Raw genomic sequence first — 19,546 nt, forward strand, 5'->3', positions numbered from 1 at the left:
CTGCACGTGAGATGGGTTTCCTGAATACAGCACACTGATGGGTCTTTATCCAATTTGCCAGTCTGTGTCTTTTAATTGGAGCATTTAGTCCATTTACATTTAAAGTTAATATTGTTATGTGTGCATCTGATCCTGTCATTATGATGTTAGCTGGTTATTTTGCTCATTAGTTGATGCAGTCTCTTCCTAGTCTCGATGGTCTTTACATTTCGGTATGATTTTGCAGTGGCTGGTACCGGTTGTGCCTTTCCATGTTTAGCGCTTCCTTCAGGAGCTCTTTTAGGGCAGGCCTGGTGGTGACAAAATCTCTCAGCATTTGCTTCTCTGTAAAGTATTTTATTTCTCCTTCACTTATGAAGCTTAGTTTGGCTGGATATGAAATTCTGGGTTGAAAATTCTTTTCTTTAAGAATGTTGAATATTGGCCCCCACTCTCTTCTGGCTTGTAGGGTTTCTGCGGAGAGATCCGCTGTTAATGGGCTTCCCTTTGATGGTAACCCGACCTTTCTCTCTGGCTGCCCTTAACATTTTTTCCTTCATTTCAACTTTGGTGAATCTGACAATTATGTGTCTTGGAGTTGCTCTTCTCATGGAGTATCTTTGTGGCATTCTCTGTATTTCCTGAATCTGAATGTTGGCCTGCCTTGCTAGATTGGGGAAGTTCTCCTGGATAATATCCTGCAGAGTGTTTTCCAACTTGTTTCCATTCTCCCCGTCATTTTCAGGTATACCAATCAGACGTAGATTTGGTCTTTTCACATAGTCCCACATTTCTTGGAGGCTTTGCTCGTTTCTTTTTATTCTTTTTTCTCTAAACTTCCCTTCTCGCTTCATTTCATTCCTTTCATCTTCCAGGGCTGATACCCTTTCTTCCATTTGATCGCATCGGCTCCTGAGGCTTCTGCATTCTTCACGTAGTTCTCGAGCCTTGGTTTTCAGCTCCATCAGCTCCTTTAAGCACTTCTCTGTATTGGTTATTCTAGTTATACATTCTTCTAAATTTTTTTCAAAGTTTTCAACTTCTTTGCCTTTGGTTTGAATATCCTCCCATAGCTCGGAGTAATTTGATCGTCTGAAGCCTTCTTCTCTCAGCTCGTCAAAGTCATTCTCCGTCCAGCTTTGTTCCGTTGCTGGTGAGGAACTGCGTTCCTTTGGAGGAGGAGAGGTACTCTGCTTTTTAGAGTTTCCAGTTTTTCTGCTCTGTTTTTTCCCCATCTTTGTGGTTTTATCTACTTTTGGTCTTTGATGATGGTGATGTACAGATGGGTTTTTGGTGTGGATGTCCTTTCTGTTAGTTTTCCTTCTAACAGACAGGACCCTCAGCTGCAGGTCTGTTGGAGTACCTGGCCGGCCGTGTGAGGTGTCAGTCTGCCCCTGCTGGGGGGTGCCTCCCAGTTAGGCTGCTCGGGGGTCAGGGGTCAGGGACCCACTTGAGGAGGCAGTCAGCCCGTTCTCAGATCTCCAGCTGCGTGCTGGGAGAACCACCGCTCTCCTCAAAGCTGTCAGACAGGGACATTTAAGTCTGCAGAGGTTACTGCTGTCTTTTTGTTTGTCTGTGCCCTGCCCCCAGAGGTGGAGCCTACAGAGGCAGGCAGGCCTCCTTGAGCTGTGGTGGGCTCCACCCAGTTCAAGCTTCCAGACTGCTTTGTTTACCTAAGCGAGCCTGGGCAATGGCGGGCGCCCCTCCCCCAGCCTCGCTGCCGACTTGCTGTTTGATCTCAGACTGCTGTGCTAGCAATCAGCGAGACTCCGTGGGCATAGGACCCTCTGAGCCAGGTGCGGGCTATACTCTCCTGGAGCACCGTTTCCTAAGCCCGTCGGAAAAGCACAGTATTCGGGTGGGAGTGGCCCGATTTTCCAGGTGCCGTCTGTCACCCCTGGAAAGGGAACTCCCTGACCCCTTGCGCTTCCCGAGTGAGGCAATGCCTCGCCCCTGCTTCGGCTGGCGCACGGTGCACTCACCCACTGACCTGCGCCCACTGTCTGGCACTCCCTAGTGAGATGAACACGTTACCTCAGATGGAAATGCAGAAATCACCCGTGTTCTGCGTTGCTCGCGCTGGGAGCTGTAGACCGGAGCTGTTCCTATTCAGCCATCTTGGCTCCTCCACATTCCCGTTAGAGTATTTTGCCCCAGAGTCAAGGAAACGGGAGTATTTTAAGTAGGAGGAAGTGGTTAGCAGTTATTATCAGTTAAGTTCACTACTAAAAATGTTCATTGGATTTCCTGACATGGAGGTTATTGATAATCTCAGCTAGAGCAAGTTTTATAAAGTTACAGCGGCAGAAATGAGGTAACAGGAAGTTGAGGAGATAGCCCTGTCTTCTCGTTCAGGTGGCAAACTCTCCTTGTTAATTAAATGTTAGCAACACTGCATTTAGCTTAGAGAGACTGGGTGGGTCAGTCGCTATAGATGATAGATTGTATTTTCTTCTGCCCCTGAACCCAAACCACAGCACTGGCAAATAACACAGAGAATCCAGATTTCTTATATTGTCTTCACTTGTGCTCTCTGTTTGGCACTGCCTACGTGGAGAAGATTCAGATAACTGCCAAAGAAACTTAAAATGAGAAAGAAAGTGCAAGCTATGCAAGCAGGAAATGCAACAACATTTGATAAAATAGCATCAGGACCTTCATCATTTCCCAGAGTCATTTGGCTCAGAATAGAAAGGAGGAAGCTATAGACCCTGCTTCAATAGTTTCCCTCAGAAGAAAATCTGGGTATAACACCTATTGTCTAAGTTACTCGTAACACTTATTCCCTAAATTATTATAGGCTGAAATCACTTAGGAATTTCTAAAAACGACTGTTCTAATTTAATTAGTATGGGGTATGGTCTGGATATCATGAGTTTTAAAATACTTCCCTGGTGATTTTAATATGTAACAAAGGTTAAAAGCCATTGTATTACAGAACAGCAAGTTAATTGATGTCATATTGATTGCCCTGAATCTGAAGAAAATAATAATAACATTTATTAAGTGTTTGTTTTACTCCAAGTCCTGGGCTGAGCACTTTACTTAAATTAGTGCATTCAATCCTCACAACAACCTAATTTTCAGATGAGAAAAGTGAGGCATAGAGTTCTTAAGTAATTTGCCCAGATTCTGTAGTGCCATTAATGGGGCTGGGTTTTCAGCCCAGGATACTACCATATAGATAATATCTGCACTTAGTCCCCTATATTCTGTTTCAGAAGGCAAAAAGCATATAATTGCTTTGAAACAGCTCTATTGAGATATAATTCACATACCATGTGGTTCACCCATTCAAAGTCTCCAGTTCAATGGTTTTTAATAAATTCCCAGAATTGTGCAACAATCACTGCAATTTAATCTTATGATGTTTTTGTCACCCCCCAAAGAAACCATCTTCCCATTAGCGGTCACTCCTCATGTGTGCAGACATAGGCTTTTCTTTCTTTTGGGTATATGAGTGGAATTGCTGGGTCATATGGTAACTCTGTAGTTAACATTTTTGAGGAACTGCCAGACTGTTTTCCAAAACAGCTGCACCATTTTACATTCCCAACAGAGCATATAATATTTTACCAAAGGATTTCCTTCTTAAATGATTAAAATGGAAAACAAAACCTTATACCGAAAACAAGAAATTTTTACACTATCAGAAAAACTTGAATCCTAGATCAATAATTTTCTGACACTGTTCAGATAACTGAGATTTTATTGAACTACTAATAAAAGAGGAATAATAGTACTTACTTCATAGGGTTGTGATAATTAAATCAGTCAATACATGTAAAGTATTTACACTATTGCCTGGCACATACTTAGTAAGTACTATATAAGGATTAGCTAGTAGTAGTAGTAATAGTAGTAGTAGTAGCAGCAGCAGTGGCAATATGCTAATGCCATGAACTGTTTACTGTTTATGCATAAACACCAACTATGATTTACTACTTAGTATCACCATGATCACCTGCCCTTATACGTGCTCAGGTTCTCACAGCTTAAAAAATATGAGAGAAAGAAAAATGAGAGGAAACAGGGTATGTGTCCTTGAATTTTTATCTCCCCATTCCCCTGTTACTTATTCTCACCAGAGGAAAGGTTTCTTGATGCCCTTAGAAAGGGCTGTAAACACTAATGGTAAATTTACTGAGTAGGGAGAAATATCTTAAAGCCAAGAATAAGCTTATAAAGTTTTTAAAATATTTATCAAATTGGTAATTTCCTTAGAATGTAAAATTACTTGTAAGAGATTGGTTTTTGTGTGTGTGTGTGTGTGTGTTGGCAAAAACTCGAACAGCTCTCAAATACCTCCATTATTTCTGCTTTCAATAATTCTGTTTATTATTAATTAGGATTAAAATGAATAAATGTGATGAACAAGAGCAAATCTCAGAAATGTCTGAAACTGAGAAGAAAAATGAAGGAAAAGAACTTAAGAATGGGAAAAAACAGGAGGTATTTATGTTGCAAAATAACATTAAACTCAACTAGTTATAATATTTTATTTTTTTATAGAATGTGAAATCGGTATTTCTAAAAGTTATCCAACAAAATGACAAATACAAGAAATAAATGAATTTTAAGAATAAATGTCCTACACAGGGATGTACATGGCAAATTATATATTTATTTTTTGATTTCTAGAGCCTCTCATATCTAGCTTCAGACGAAACAGAAATTGAAAGAATAAAGCCAATTACCTTGAGGCCACAACTTTCTTTCACTGCAGAATTAACAAGCTTATCCAAGTGTTCATTGTAAGCATGTTTAAATAATTATTTCTTTATTATATATTGTCTATTAATTGGATTGTTTTTAATAATAAAGTGGGATTTCTTGGTTGAGTACCATATGCCAGGTACTGTAAGTTTTTAAAAACACGTTTTCACATTTAATTGTCACCATAGCTCTACAGAGTTCCATATTATCCTCATCTTAAAGAAGGAATGTAGCTTATGGGAAGTTAAATTGCCCAGGTTCACACATCTAATACATGCCTGAGGTGGGACATAAACCAGTTTGGTGTTCTATAGAAACTGTGATATCTTCATTGCTAGGCTTCATATATTGATAATTTGCAGGGGTTTTTTTTGTTTGTTTGTTTTGTTTTGTTTTGCTATGTTAGTAATTTTTGTTCAGGTATAGATAGGTGAGATATAAAGGCACTGTAAAAAGTAATATACCATTGTCTTTGCTTGTTAAAGGAACTCTGGCTCTCATAAAAACTATTTCACATCAAGAGGGCCCCCTAAACAATTTTCTTCTTTGACATTACAAACTTCTTTACTTCACAGTTGTGATTTCTTCCTTGAGCTATAATGTTTTCTCTCTATGCCTGGAAAATTATGCAAAAACAGACATCATAGGTAACCCCATTTCTCCATCTACTAGGCCTATGGATCCCATCTCCCTTAAAGAGGATATGGCAACTTAGAGTACTAGGTCTAACTTTTCAACATCTCTATCCCATGGCACACTTGGTACCAGTCCATCTTTGAGTACTGGGAATGTGCATCATTTAGCAGTGTTGGAACATACTGGGTAATCAATAAATGTTTATATATATTAAATGAATGAATGGATGATTACATTAACAACCAAAAGAGCAGCAGACACAAAGTCACAATTATCGCCACCCACTTTCTGACCAGAGAAGTGCAGCAGTGGAGAAATCCTTTATTTGTTCTGTATCTTCTTCCAAAAAGGGCCTGAGATATTTTATTATGTAGGACACCCATATAAAAAGACTATCTAAACAAGGGGAAGAATACAGAAGCCATAAAATGAAAGTTGGAGGGAGAGAGAAGAAAGAGGAGGAAGAAGATATTTGTGCTGGAAAACCTAGACTAAAACTTAGTGGAAGTCAAGGCAAAAGGATGTATGGTGTTTTATATCTTTGCAAAGCCATTGCCATCCGATAGCATTGCTGTCATCTATTTAACACACCCAATTGAATCCATAAAAGAATAATATGTCGATATAGAGGATAGAAGTGAAAAGAATACAGAGATTAGAGAAGAATTAAAGAGTTTACAGGTGAAGAGAAAGGCAAGATTTCCTGAAGATAATTATAACCCCGAATCAACAAATTTTTAAAATCAATTCAACAAATTTTTAAAATCAAATTCAGATTTTTAAAATCAATACTTTTAGAGGGCAACAGAAAGGGTAACTTTTACTTAGATATTTCTTGAAAGGTAATTGGGAATATGATCGAAAGAGGCCAACAGGGAGAGAAGAATAGGTAATCTTTTGTCCCCTAACTCTTTGAGAAGGTTACAGAGATGGACAGATAATAGGGCAGGGACATACTGGGCCCACAGGGTGATTAGATTGGGGAGCAGAAGGGGATTTTATGTTTCAACTTAGGGTTTATCTTCCACCTAGCCTTCTCCCTTCTGAAAAAGAGGGTCAAGTCTTAAACATCATTAGGTCAGTTCTCTTGCCGCTAGGAAGATATTCAATAAACATTGGTTGAGTGAATTAAACAATGAATGAAAGACTCTAGGAGTTTTATATCAGTCAAGGGATCAACTTATGCCTCAACAAGTGTTTCCCCCAGGGAAGTAACCTGGCTTGCTCCTTTGATCTTTGGGTTCAGAGATAGGGTGGCTTCCCCACTGTCCTGGAGAAAAGGGGTACACAGCCTAAACCTTAAGGTGGTTTACAAAGACCTTTAAGAGGACACAGCAAGCCTGTTGCCTTAGAGCCACATCTTTGAAGTTATTGACAACATGGTGTGTGGAGGGTTGTGTGTTTGTGTATATAGTCTATGTGTGTGTCTTTTTAAAGTTAGGAAATATTTTTAAATTCTTGATTCAATCTCCTCTCCCCATTCCCAAGCCCCTCAGTTTTTTCCTCTCATAAGACATCTGGTAGATATGTGCTGTAATCTCTTTAAATTGTAATTTAGTAAAATAATAGTTGAATGATTTATAGGACCTTGATTTTAGTTCTTCTATTTTTGAATACATATTTTGAGTACATCTCTTTCATTAAAAACATTTGACTGGGAAGAAGAAATTTTTATCCACATGTAGACAAGTGTTATTTGATGTAAAGATAACATTTGTCCTCTGAAATTATCTTCTGTTTAACATGCTAACATACATTTTGAAAGAACAATATGTTATGTCTATTGTACTTTTTAAGGGTGATTTAAAGGTTTGTTTAATTTTTAGGCATGAACAAAAAAGAAGAGCCAAAATTCAGAAGCTCAAATACTTTATTAAAATATTTTACAACAATAAACAGGTTTCTTGTACTTCAGTATCTCCCCTACAGTTTGATTTTAAAGTCATGTTTCAGCAAATTTTCAATATTCAGTTAATATATTGGCCTGAAGTGATTTGTTTGGAGGTATGCCATTGTCATTTACTTTTGTATCTTATTTTATGCCATACATAATTTAGAATTTTTTGTTAGCTACAGTTATATGTGATAAGTAATTTCTTTGATGTTGAGATGGACTGATCTTTATGTGTAGATGATAAGATATTTATAAATGTATAATTCACCACTAGTCTTTTATGCTGTAAGTACAAAGTTATTTGATTTGTAGTGTTCCAAATACTCATCTCCTGCTAAAATTTCTGCACCCCTGGATGTGCAGCATTGCTATTCATTTGCAATGAGGTGGAAAAGTGCTGTTTACAGTATAATGAGTAGCATAGCTATTTTAAGTGTTGAATGATTTCTATAATGTGAACTTCCACATCCCTGACTTGGTGGCTTCAGTCTCTTGCTGTATTTGTTCTTCCTTCTTTTTTGGATTTTTAGATCCCTCTAAGAATCAGATGAAAGAACATACACACAAAAGACCCCCAGTCTCTGTGCAAAGATTCCACTGTAAGAACCCCCACTCTAATGGAAGAAGAAAATAGGATGATGGAGAAAAATGAGAGACAACAAAGGAGTCTAGACAAGAAGTCCTGGTGGCTAAAAATGGGGTTAAACTTAAAGCTATACTTGAAAAAAATGTTAGGAGGCAATAAAGATTTGTGTGTAGGAAGGGAGGCGCTTGAGGAGTAGGGAGAGAATTGTAGTTACAAATATAAATCAAAATTATTTTTATAATGTCGAGAATAATTTTGTTCTCTCCCTGATAGATGTTCTATTCATTATTCATGTATTCAGGTTTCCACTGTCTTACAATGTCCCTCTGTTGAAATTCCTACATTAAAAATATGCCTACTTTCCACACTGAATTCCTAATACAAAGAAAAAAAAAACAAGAACTATACTTTCCTACTGTTGTCCCTAAAGTAAATTGTGATATAATAATCCAATCACTTGAAGTTTAAAATCTGCCTCCCCAAATAGGTAAATGTGTATTTTGAGTCCTTTATCATCCTATCACTTAGCATATGAGCCTAAGAAACTAAGAGGCAGAGAGGGAGAGGAATCTAGTTAGAGATAAATTCACCATTAGCAAATGCAAAAATTGCAAAATAAATCAATATGCCCTAGCCTAACAGACTTTAACCTACATTTTTAATTCTTTTTTTTTTTTTTTCTGAGATGAAGTCTCACCCTGTTGCCCAGGCTGGAGTGCAGTGGTGCGATCCCAGCCACCACAACCTCCACCTCCTGGGTTCAAGCAATTCTCCTTCCTCAGCCTCCCAAGTAGCTGGGATACAGATGCCCACCACCATGCCCAGCTAATTTTTGTATCTTTAGTAGAGATAGGATTTCACCATGTTGGCCAGGCTGGTCTTGAACTCCTGACCTCAAGTGATCTGCCTGCCTCAGCCTCCCAAAGTGCTGGGATTGCAGGCATGAACCAACACGCCCCGCCTTTAGTTCATTTCTTATTACTCCTCTTTAGTCATTCATCACTTCAGCCAAACTGAGCTGCTTGTCTTTTCCCACACGTGCTTGTAATTTCCTACCTCTAAGCTTTTGTGCATGTTAGCTGCTCCGTTTAAAAATGCCCATTTTCATTCTTACCACTTTTAAGATGCTCAATCTCATCTGCATCATGGTGTTGACAGTTGTCATCAGGGGACAAGACTGGCTCCTGGGAGCCCTCAACTGATAAAATTCTCTATCTCAGTACACTTACCTTGCTCTCCAGGGGCTGGCTTCCAGCCTGTAGTCCAAGAACCTGGGTTTGACAGTCCACTGAGAATGCATCCTACATACCCTAAGCAAATTCACAAGGGTGAAGTGTAAATGCCAACTCAACATTTGAATATATTTATCAGTTCATGTTCTCTGAAAGTTAGCCAATTTACTGATTTACAATAAGAAATATTTCACAGAGCTACAACTCCTACAAACATTTCTGCAGTAGGTATGCCTTTGTCAAAGGGACCAGTGTGGTGTCTTAAATTCTCTCTTACAAGGAAGTAAAACCAGATAACTAGAAAAAATATGTGCCTCTTTGACTTTCCTTTTTCTTTGCTTTCTTGGCTAATAAGTCATCATTTTGATTGGCACATTCTTTCTTATCTTTCAAGGAGCAGTTTTCCCCTCTGATTTCCTTCTTAGAGCTCATATCACTCTTTTCCCAAGCACTGACAACACAATATAGGTAAAAATAAGATTTTTTATTGAAAAAAGTTTGCTTAGACTGGGTGTGGTGGCTCACACCTGTAATCCTAGCACTTTGAGAGGCTAAGGCAGGCAGATCACCTGAGGTCAGGAGTTCGAGTTCAGCCTGGCCAAAATGATGAAATCCTGTCTCTACTAAAAATACAAAAATTAGCCAGGCGTGGTGGTGGGCACCTGTAATCCCTGGTGCTTGGGAGGCTGAGGCAGGAGAATCGCTTGAACCCAGGAGGCGGAGGTTGCAGTGAGCGGTGATCCCACCACTACAGTCCAGCCTGGGCAACAGAGCAAGACTCAAATCTCAAAAAAAAAAAAAAAGAAAGAAAGAAAAAGAAAAAGAAAAAAAAGTTTAGCTTATAGTTATGGCAGTAAACTTACACAGAATTGTAGTAAAAAACACACCATATAGAATTAGAAGACCTCTATGGGACTGTCTACTCAGCACCCCCTTTTCCTTTCTTCTGGAGCTTTTCCTCCCTCACTGCTCCCATAGCTTGTTTAACTCATCCTTGAATTTCATGACCAATTACCACCTTTTTCCTAAGCAATTCAACCTGAGTCTCAACTACTTATAATAACAACAAACATATTTTCATATAGAGCTTCCATTTCTTCACTTATAAAATGAGAATAATATTTATTTCCTATAATTTTTATCAGATTTACATGAGATAATTTTCAAAGTGCTACTCAAAGTTAAGTTACTATGATATTATGTTATATGTACCTCATATATTTATTCTCAGAACTGTATTCATAATCCCTTGTATTCAATTCATTTTCTATGAAGCCAGTAAAAGGCATTACACTTTCAAGGACATGACTGGCTGCTTTTCTCATAATCATGTGGATGAAATGCTATAGAGCAATACTTATTTTATATTCTGGTATTTTAAAAAAAAAAATAAAAATATGTTGTTAAGGGTGCTTATTTTTTCCTTTTTCTATGTTGTATTTTTAGTGAGCTATCAGCCATTTCTTTTACATTTAGGTTTATGAAAAAAGTAAAAGGACAAGCTTACTGGCAAAACTATATTTACCTTTACCTAACTACACAGAGCTGAAAGGCAAAACTGTTTTGCAATATGTAGAGTTTAGCTCTGATAAGCTGGTCATGCCTGCCGATGGAGAAGTAGGAAGCAGTGAGTTTATTAAAAATATTACATTCCCCCTATTTTCTTCCTGAGTACCATATTCCTAAGTGACCCTGGCTCACTCACATGAGTACAAAATCCTGTATTTACAATATTTTTTTTTTTTTGAGACAGAGTCTCACCCAGGATGGATGGAGTGCAGTGGCTCGATCTCAGCTCACTGCAACCTCCACCTCCCAGGTTCAAGCAATTCTCATGCCTCCAGTAGCTGGGATTACAGACCCCCGCCACCATGCCCATCTAATTTTTGTATTTTTAGTGGAGACGGGGTTTCACCATTTTAACCAGGCTGGTCTCAAACTCCTGATCTCAGGCGATCCGCCCCCACTCAGCCTCCCAAAGTGCTGGGATTACAGGCGTGAGCCACCGCGCCTGGCCTTGTGTTTACAGTATTCTGTTAAAAATGAATTAAATTATTCATTCAGATGTTAAACTAGATTGTTTAAAGCTTTGTCTTGGGTTAGATTTTTGGGAAATTTCAAATGAGCAGTTAGCACCCACGCTTTTTGTAGGCCATCCAAGGCAAGGACAGAACGCTGTCTGGAAAGCGAGCTCTGCTTTTGAGTGGGCTGGCTGCTCTGCCTCAACTTCTTTAGTGAACCTACAGGTGCTCGCAGACATATGGGTTTGTCTTTGAACTGTATAGGGAAGGGAAGAAGAAAATGAGGGAGGGAAGGAAAGAGGGAGGGACAGAGAAAAGGAGAGAAGAAAGAAGGGATGTTTCTGTTAGTTGTTTTTCAATTGATTTTACTCCTCTTATATGGTTAAATGTAAGTTAACGTGTCTCTGAGAGCACTGTCATTCCTCTCCTTCTCTCCATTATTCCTTTTTTCACCTTCCTAGGGGTTTTGAAACTACTTGAGCCTATTTGGTGAAAAGTAAGGAAGTATGAACAAATGAGCAAGGAGGAGAGAGGGGGAAAAAAAGGGCAGAGAATGAGGGAAGAATGGAGTTTGCTTTGAGTCCAGATGAAGCAGAAAAATAAGCTTATGGAGACCCGGGAGAAAAGACTCAGGACTCAAAAAATTTAGGGAACACTGGGCACTCAGCAAAAGTTTTAAGAAGTATTGTTAAACTCTTTGGAGATTAGATGCAGAAGACTTGGGAATGTAGGGAAAGAGGAGAAAGAACAGCTTGCTGGCCTCTTTTTCTGCTGCCAATGGTCCTTTCTTGGTGGAAGCCACTCCCACAGAGAATGGTTAAGAAGCCTCCAGGCATAAAAGGAAGAAAATCGTGATATTCATCTCTACATATTCATCTCAATCTTTACCTTCTCTTTTGTAGTCCTTGAAGGATCCTAGAGAGGAGATGAGGGAGAGCACTAAGATAAGAGTGGGGTTAGGGCCGGGCGGGGTGGCTCACGCCTGTAATCCTAGCACTTTGGGAGGCCGAGGCAGGTGGATCACCTGAGGTCAGGAGTTCAAGACCAGCCTGGCCAACATGGTAAAACCCCATCTCTACTAAAAAATACAAAAAATTAGACAGGTGTGGTAGTTGACAACTGTAATCCCAGCTACTCGGGAGCCTGAGGCAGGAGAATCATTTGAACCCAGGAGGTGGAGGTTGCAGGGAGCTGAGATCACCCCACTGTACTCCAGCCTGGACAACAAGAGTGAAACTCTGTCTCAAAAAAAAAAAAAAAAAAAAGTGGGGTTAGCACAGATCTTCCTTTGTGTTCCTAGAGTTCCACAAGTAAAACTCAGGAAAAAACCCACAATGTGCTTCAACTGCACTTAAAACAATTCATATGTTTTTAATGCCTTTTATAAACAGATGTGCCTTTTCTTCTTGAGGGAAATGGAACTGAAGAACTCTGTCTTTTGACATCAGGAAAACTTAGCTATTCTCTATCATGGAGCTTAGATGAAAATGGTCTTCCTCTGATACCTATATCACAGTCATTAAGATCTTCTTACTGCAGGTAATAAACTTTTATCTTTGAAAAATAATGCCAGGTCTCAGCAAAGCATCACACAAAACATATTATGTGTAAAAGAGAAAACTTGAGCAGCAATAGGAAGAGTTTAGTTTATTTGAATGTTGATTTATCTTTTATTTAAATCACTCTACTAAGGCAGTATGTGTATTTATATGTAAGAGAATGTGTCCCTTCAATGCTTGGAATTATAGCCACACAGATGATGAGAGAGGCATTCCCAGAGTCCCTCGCTTGTAGGCAAAGGTCAAGACTCCCAGGGACTTTATTTCTGGGGCCTGTATATCTCCCAGTCATTCTGGATTAGCAAAGAATCATTTATGCATTATCATCATTTTGGGAGTTCCCAGAAGAGTTGGGGTTAATTTTCAGATTAATTATTTGTGGGATTACTAGAAATAAGTACAGGAAATTCTATGAAAATGATGATAATGCTGGCTTCCATAATGTACTATGTTTGAGGGAAATGGTAAATATAAAGGAAAAAGTTTATTTCATCATTTAAAATAATGAACAATGATAACAAAAAGATATCCTCTCCCCTCCCCATCTTAACACATATTTTTAAAAATAAACGGAAATGAAAAGCTTCATACAACTTATAGCATTCTAGAAAGGGCAAAACTATGGAGACAGTAGAAAGATCAGTGGTTGCCAGAGGTTCTGGGGGGAGATAAGAATGAATAGTTGGAACACACGGGATTTTTAGAGTAGCGAAACTATTTTGCATAACATTATAATGGTGGATACATGTCATTACACAGTTGTCAAAACCCACAGAATTTACAAGACCAAGGGTGAACCCTAATGTAAACTATGGACTTTGAGTGACAATGATGTGTCAATGTAGGTTCATGGATTGTAAAAAAAGGTACCACTCCAGCGAGGGATGTTGACAGCTGGGGAGGCTGTGCATGTTTATGGGGATGGGGTACATGGGAACTCTCTGTGCCTTTTGTTCAATTTTGCTGCAAATCTAAAACTTCTCTAAAAAATTATCTTTTAAAAATATTATAGTTTTGAAAATTGTTATATATAACTGGATTAAACGGAAAATCAAAACTGAAATTAGAGATTGTTTAAAAAAGAACAAGGAGAACATTATATATAAAAACCAGTAGCGTATGGCCAGAGTCATAGTAAGAGTTCATAAATGCTTTTCTTTGGTATGTAAGAAACTGAAAGAGAAAGAAACTAAATGGCAGTAGCACAAGGAGATCATTAGTATGGAGGAAACTGAGGTAGTGGGGGTAGTTTACTTACCAAGGAGTTTGACAATAAAAAATATGCTAAAAAATAACAGAAGACAAAAGAATCAAGATACAGATTTCTTAAAAATTGGGGCCATATTTATCTTCTTAAAATAAGTGATTAAAAGTGATGAGCTTACAAAAGATTGAAATCAGTGGGGAAAAAGACCCAATATATTGGAAAGAGTATGAGGTCCTTCAGAGTCAGGAAGGTATCAAACCAGAACCCAAGTGAATAACTATGGTTCTGGAGAAGAGAAACTCTCTCTTCCTCAACTCAGGGAATGGGACAGTCATCACTATGAAAACAGAAATGGAACTTTGATGTATAAGGTGTAAGGAAGGGATCCAGTTTCAGCTTTCTACATATGGCTAGCCAGTTTTCCCAGCACCATTTATTAAATAGGGAATCCTTTCCCCATTGCTTGTTTTTCTCAGGTTTGTCAAAGATCAGATAGTTGTAGATATGCGGCATTATTTCTGAGGGCTCTGTTCTGTTCCATTGATCTATATCTCTGTTTTGGTACCAGTACCATGCTGTTTTGGTTACTGTAGCCTTGTAGTATAGTTTGAAGTCAGGTAGCGTGATGCCTCCAACTTTGTTCTTTTGGCTTAGGATTTACTTGGCGATGCGGGCTCTTTTTTGGTTCCATATGAATTTTAAAGTAGTTTTTTCCAATTCTGTGAAGAAAGTCATTGGTAGCTTGATGGGGATGGCATTGAATCTGTAAATTACCTTGGGCAGTATGGCCATTTTCACGATATTGATTCTTCCTACCCATAAGCATGGAATGTTCTTCCATTTGTTTGTATCTTCTTTTATTTCATTGAGCAGTAGTTTATAGTTCTCCTTGAAGAGGTCCTTCACGTCCCTTGTGAGTTGGATTCCTAAGTATTTTATTCTCTTTGAAGCAATTGTGAATGGGAGTTCACTCATGATTTGGCTCTCTGTTTGTCTGTTGTTGGTGTATAAGAATGCTTGTGATTTTTAGATGGATTAAAGACTTAAACATTAGACCTAAAACCATAAAAACCCTAGAAGAAAACCTAGGCATTACCATTCAGGACATAGGGATGGGCAAGGACTTCATGTCTAAAACACCAAAAGCAATGGCAACAAAAGCCAAAATTGACAAATGGGATCTAATTAAACTAAAGAGCTTCTGCACAGCAAAAGAAACTACCATCAGAGTGAACAGGCAACCTACAAAAAGGGAAAAAATTTTTGCAACCTACTCATCTGACAAAGGGCTAATATCCAGAATCTACAACGAACTCAAACAAATTTACAAGAAAAAAACAAACAACCCCATCAAAAAGGGGGCAAAGGATATGAACAGACAATTCTCAAAAAAAGACATTTATGCAGCCAAAAGACACATGAAAAAATGCTCATTATCACTGGCCATCAGAGAAATGCAAATCAAAACCACAATGAGATACCATCTCACACCAGTTAGAATGGCAATCATTAAAAAGTCAGGAAACAACAAGTGCTGGAAAGGATGTGGAGAAATAGGAACACTTTTACACTGTTGGTGGGACTGTAAACTAGTTCAACCATTGTGGAAGTAAGTGTGGTGATTCCTCAGGGATCTAGAACTAGAAATACCATTGACCCAGCCATCCCATTACTGGGTATATACCCAAAGGACTATAAATCATGCTGCTATAAAGACACATGCACACTTATGTTTATTGCGGCACTATTCACAATAGCAAAGACTTGGAACCAACCCAAATGTCCAACAATGATAGACTGGATTAAGAAAATGTGGCACATATACACCATGGAATAATATGCAGCCATAAAAAATGATGAGTTCATGTCCTTTGTAGGACATGGATGAAATTGGAAATCATCATTCTCAGTAAACTATCGCAAGGACAAAAAACCAAACACCGCATGTTCTCACTCATAGATGGGAATTGAACAATGAGAACACATGGACACAGGAAGGGGAACATCACACTCTGGGGACTGTTGTGGGGTGGGGGGAGGGGGGAGGGATAGCATTAGGAGATATACCTAATGCTAAATGAGGAGTTAAAGGGTGCAGCACACCAGCATGGCACATGTATACATATGTAACTAACCTGCACATTGTGCACATGGACCCTAAAACTTAAAGTATAATAATAATAATAAAAAAGAAAAAAAAAAAAAGAAATGGAACTTTGATGGATGTCCTTGTTTTGCTAAGTAAATAAGGTCATCTTCTTAGAGACCTGGAGAAGGTCATTTTAAGAGCAAATCTTACAGCTATTAAAGGTAATTCATTTTGGAGCCAGTGGAAAAGTTTTTAATACCTAGAACTATTATTTTGCTATATTTCTTAATATTTCTCTAGCATAGTCTCCACAGCAGCTATTCCTAATCTTTGCCTCATCATAATATTGTTTGCATTTTTCTTGGAGTGAGATGTTTGTCCTCCTCACTCTGAGGCTAACTTTTATGTAGGTAATTTGGAACTCTCTTTTACAATTCTTCGGATGCATTTATATCTTTTTCTTCCATTATCTTCAACTTGTCCATCTCCCTAGGCTGTTGGTCTTTTGTACCCAAAAGCCTTCTTTGTTTTAAAACAAACAAGCAAAAACTCAAGCACCTGATTAAATCCTGAAGCCCATTTTGGCTAGATTTTTCCTGCCAGAGTTCTCCTATGTGTAGCCTACTGGACTGCATACATTCCCTCCACTTTCTGTTCACCCATTCCCTTCCTAACCCTACCACTTGTCACTGAAGGTTACCAGCAAGTGACCTTCAAGCCATATTCATTAGCTTGTCTCCGTTGTCTTATAATTCCTATTACTTGGAAACTCAAGCTTACAAAAGATTGAAAACAGTTACATGCAAGAGTGGGACAGATGACAGGTTTCATCAGGAAGTAAATTGCAAAAGAGGTTTTCAAAGTCCAGGGCCCTCTCTATGTCAAACTTTACAATTAGAGGAAGTTACAGAACTTTCCCACAGTTCTGTTGTGGCAGCTCAAGGACTGGCTCTGAGCAGTAGGTTCTAGGGATTGGGATGGGTGCTCCAGAGGGCAGGACTGACTTGTGGAAGTCAGAGAATGAAGCCAAAGGAGAGCTGAAAGGCAGTTTTGTTACTCATTCACTTACTCATTCATCAAACACTGACTGAACTGGAGATAAAGTAGTGAACCAAAAGAGAGTCTCAGAAAGCTTTGATGCTTTTTTTTTTTTTAAGACGGAGTTTCGCTCTTGTTGCCCAGGCTGGAGTGCAATGGTGCGATCTCGGCTCACTGCAACCTCTGCCTCACTGGTTCAAGCAATCCTCCTGCCTCAGCCTCCAGAGTAGCTGGGATTACAGGCATGCGCCACCAAGCTCGGCTAATTTTTTGTATTTTTAGTAGAGACGGGGTCTCTCCATATTGGTCAGGCTGGTGTCAAACTGCTGACCTCAGGTGATCCGCCTGGCTCCACCTCCCAGAGTGCTGGGATTACAGGCATGAGCCACCGCACCCAGCCCAGCTTTAGTGCTTTAATACCACATTAAACACATCTCTCCAGCTGGGCGTGGTGGCTCACGCCTGTAATCCCAGCACTTTGGGAGGCCAAGATGGGCGGATCACCTGAAGTCAGGAGTTTGAGACCAGCCTGGCCAACATGGTGGAACCCCATCTCTACTAAAAATACAAAAATTAGCTGGGCATGGTGGCACGCACATGTAGTCCCAGCTACCCAGGAGGCTGAGGCAGGAGAATCGCTTGAACCTGGGAAGCAGTGGTTGCAATGAGCCAAGATCATGCCATTGCACCCCAGCCTGGCGACAGAATGAGACTCTGTCTCAATAAACAAACAAATCAGAAAACCAAAAACAAATAAACAAACAAACAAAACAAAACACCACACCTCTCTAACCTAAATGATCATTGTCTAGAGTTTTCATTTTTAAACATGAAACAGTTTTTCTTACACACACTAGTTAATGAAATTTTTAACATAGTTCATTGACTTTTATGTTTACCTTATTTCTTATTTCCCATCCTTCATTCTCGATTTACTTTTCATGCTGAAAGCATGCTCCTTTAATGATTCTTTCAGTTAGTTTCTATGGATAGCAAAATTCTTTAGCCTTTCTAGATCTAAAAGTGTCTTTATTTTGTCCTCATTCTTAATAGTTTAGGTGAGTAGAAAATTTGAGGATGTTATTTATTTCCCTTTAGCACTTTGAAGCTGTTACAGTACTGCATTATCTTCTGGGATTTATCATTGCTATTTATAAGTCTGCTATTGGTCTAAATGTTGGGCTTTTATAGGCTATCTTTTCTCTCTGATAATGTTGAAATATTTCACTTTAATTCAGAGACAGAAAGTGGAATAAAGGTTACCAGGGATGGGGAAGGGAGAAATGAGGAGTTATTGTTTAATGTGTACAGAGTTTCAGTTTGGGATGAAGAAAAAAATTCTGGAAATAGGTAATGATGATGGTTATACAGTACCGTGAGTATACTTAATACTACTGAATTGTACACTTTAAAATGGTGGTAAATTTTATATTATGTATCTTTAACCTTAATAAAAAAGGAAGAAACTGCCATTTGAGTCATGAAAAAAATTTTGCTTTATCCTTAAAGTACTGAAATTTTACTATACTGTATATGTGTGGATTTATCATTATTCTTCTTCCTGCTTAGCAGAATAAATTTCATGTTTAAAGCCTCACATCTTTCATCAATTACAGAAACTTCTCAGCCACTATTTCTTCAAATATTACTTCTTCACCATTCCCATTCTTCTCTCCTTCAGGATTTCTTATTCAATTTGTATTGGAGCCTCTTGGCCTATTATTCATTTATTTATTTTTGAGACAGGGTCTCACTCTGTCACTCAGGCTGGAATGTAGTGGTGTAATCATAGCAGCCTCAAACTCCAGGGCTCAACAACTCTCCTTCCTCAGCCTCCCGAGTAGCTGAGACTGTAGGCAGGTGCCCCCACATCCAGCTAATTTTTTTCTTGCTTTCTTTGTTTTCTTTTTAAGAGATGAGGAGGTCTTGCTATGTTGCCCAGGCTGATAAACTCCTGGGCTCAAGTGATCCTCTCACGTTGGCCTCACAAAGTGCTAGGATTACAGGCCTAAGCCACTGAGCCCAGCCAAGCCTCAGCCTATTAGCCACATCTCTTACCTATTATTTCACATTTTTATGTTTTTATTTCATCTGCATCCTGGGTGAATTTCTGGGTACTATTTTTTAGTTCCTTAATTCATTATTTGTCCAGTATAAGGTTTATTTGATTTTTATGTTATAATTTTTACTTTTATTTTCTGCTGCCAAGTTTTCTGTTTGATTCTCTTTCATATCTACATTTTCTTATTTCATTTTGGCATTTTGTTCCATTATTTCTTGCATTTAAAAGTGAATTATTAGTTTTCATTTGTTTTTACATCTTAAGCATACTTCATTAAAATGTGTTTGGCAGACTTTCATAAAATGAATTTCAACTAGAATTAATTTATGTTCTGATAGTTGATACTGTTGATTATTTTTCTGAGCATGGTTTCTTTGCTCAGAAGTTTTGGTTAGCAGGGTCATTTTGAGTTGGAGAACTTTTGGGTGATTTTGATTTATAGGTTTCTGGGCTTTTGGTGTTTTTTTTTTTTTTTTTTTTTTCCTCTCTCTCCTTCTGTATCTACCCCTCCTTACCTAATGGTTCTG

The 19,546-nt window shown here is 38.6% G+C and overlaps 1 protein-coding gene across 1 annotated transcript in view; it reads left to right on the plus strand.

Annotated features, from left to right (window-relative positions):
* Positions 1 to 19,546, plus strand: part of CC2D2B (coiled-coil and C2 domain containing 2B) — a 136,966-nt gene that overhangs the window by 63,992 nt on the left and 53,428 nt on the right. Inside the window, exons 14-18 of the mRNA XM_063669470.1 lie at positions 4,329 to 4,431; positions 4,621 to 4,733; positions 7,158 to 7,335; positions 10,520 to 10,670; positions 12,456 to 12,603. Of these exons, the coding sequence (XP_063525540.1) occupies positions 4,329 to 4,431; positions 4,621 to 4,733; positions 7,158 to 7,335; positions 10,520 to 10,670; positions 12,456 to 12,603 (693 nt within the window). The remainder of the gene's footprint in view (positions 1 to 4,328; positions 4,432 to 4,620; positions 4,734 to 7,157; positions 7,336 to 10,519; positions 10,671 to 12,455; positions 12,604 to 19,546) is intronic.

Source organism: Pongo pygmaeus, chromosome 8 (genome assembly GCF_028885625.2).
Source record: "Pongo pygmaeus isolate AG05252 chromosome 8, NHGRI_mPonPyg2-v2.0_pri, whole genome shotgun sequence".
Taxonomy (NCBI): domain Eukaryota; kingdom Metazoa; phylum Chordata; class Mammalia; order Primates; family Hominidae; genus Pongo; species Pongo pygmaeus.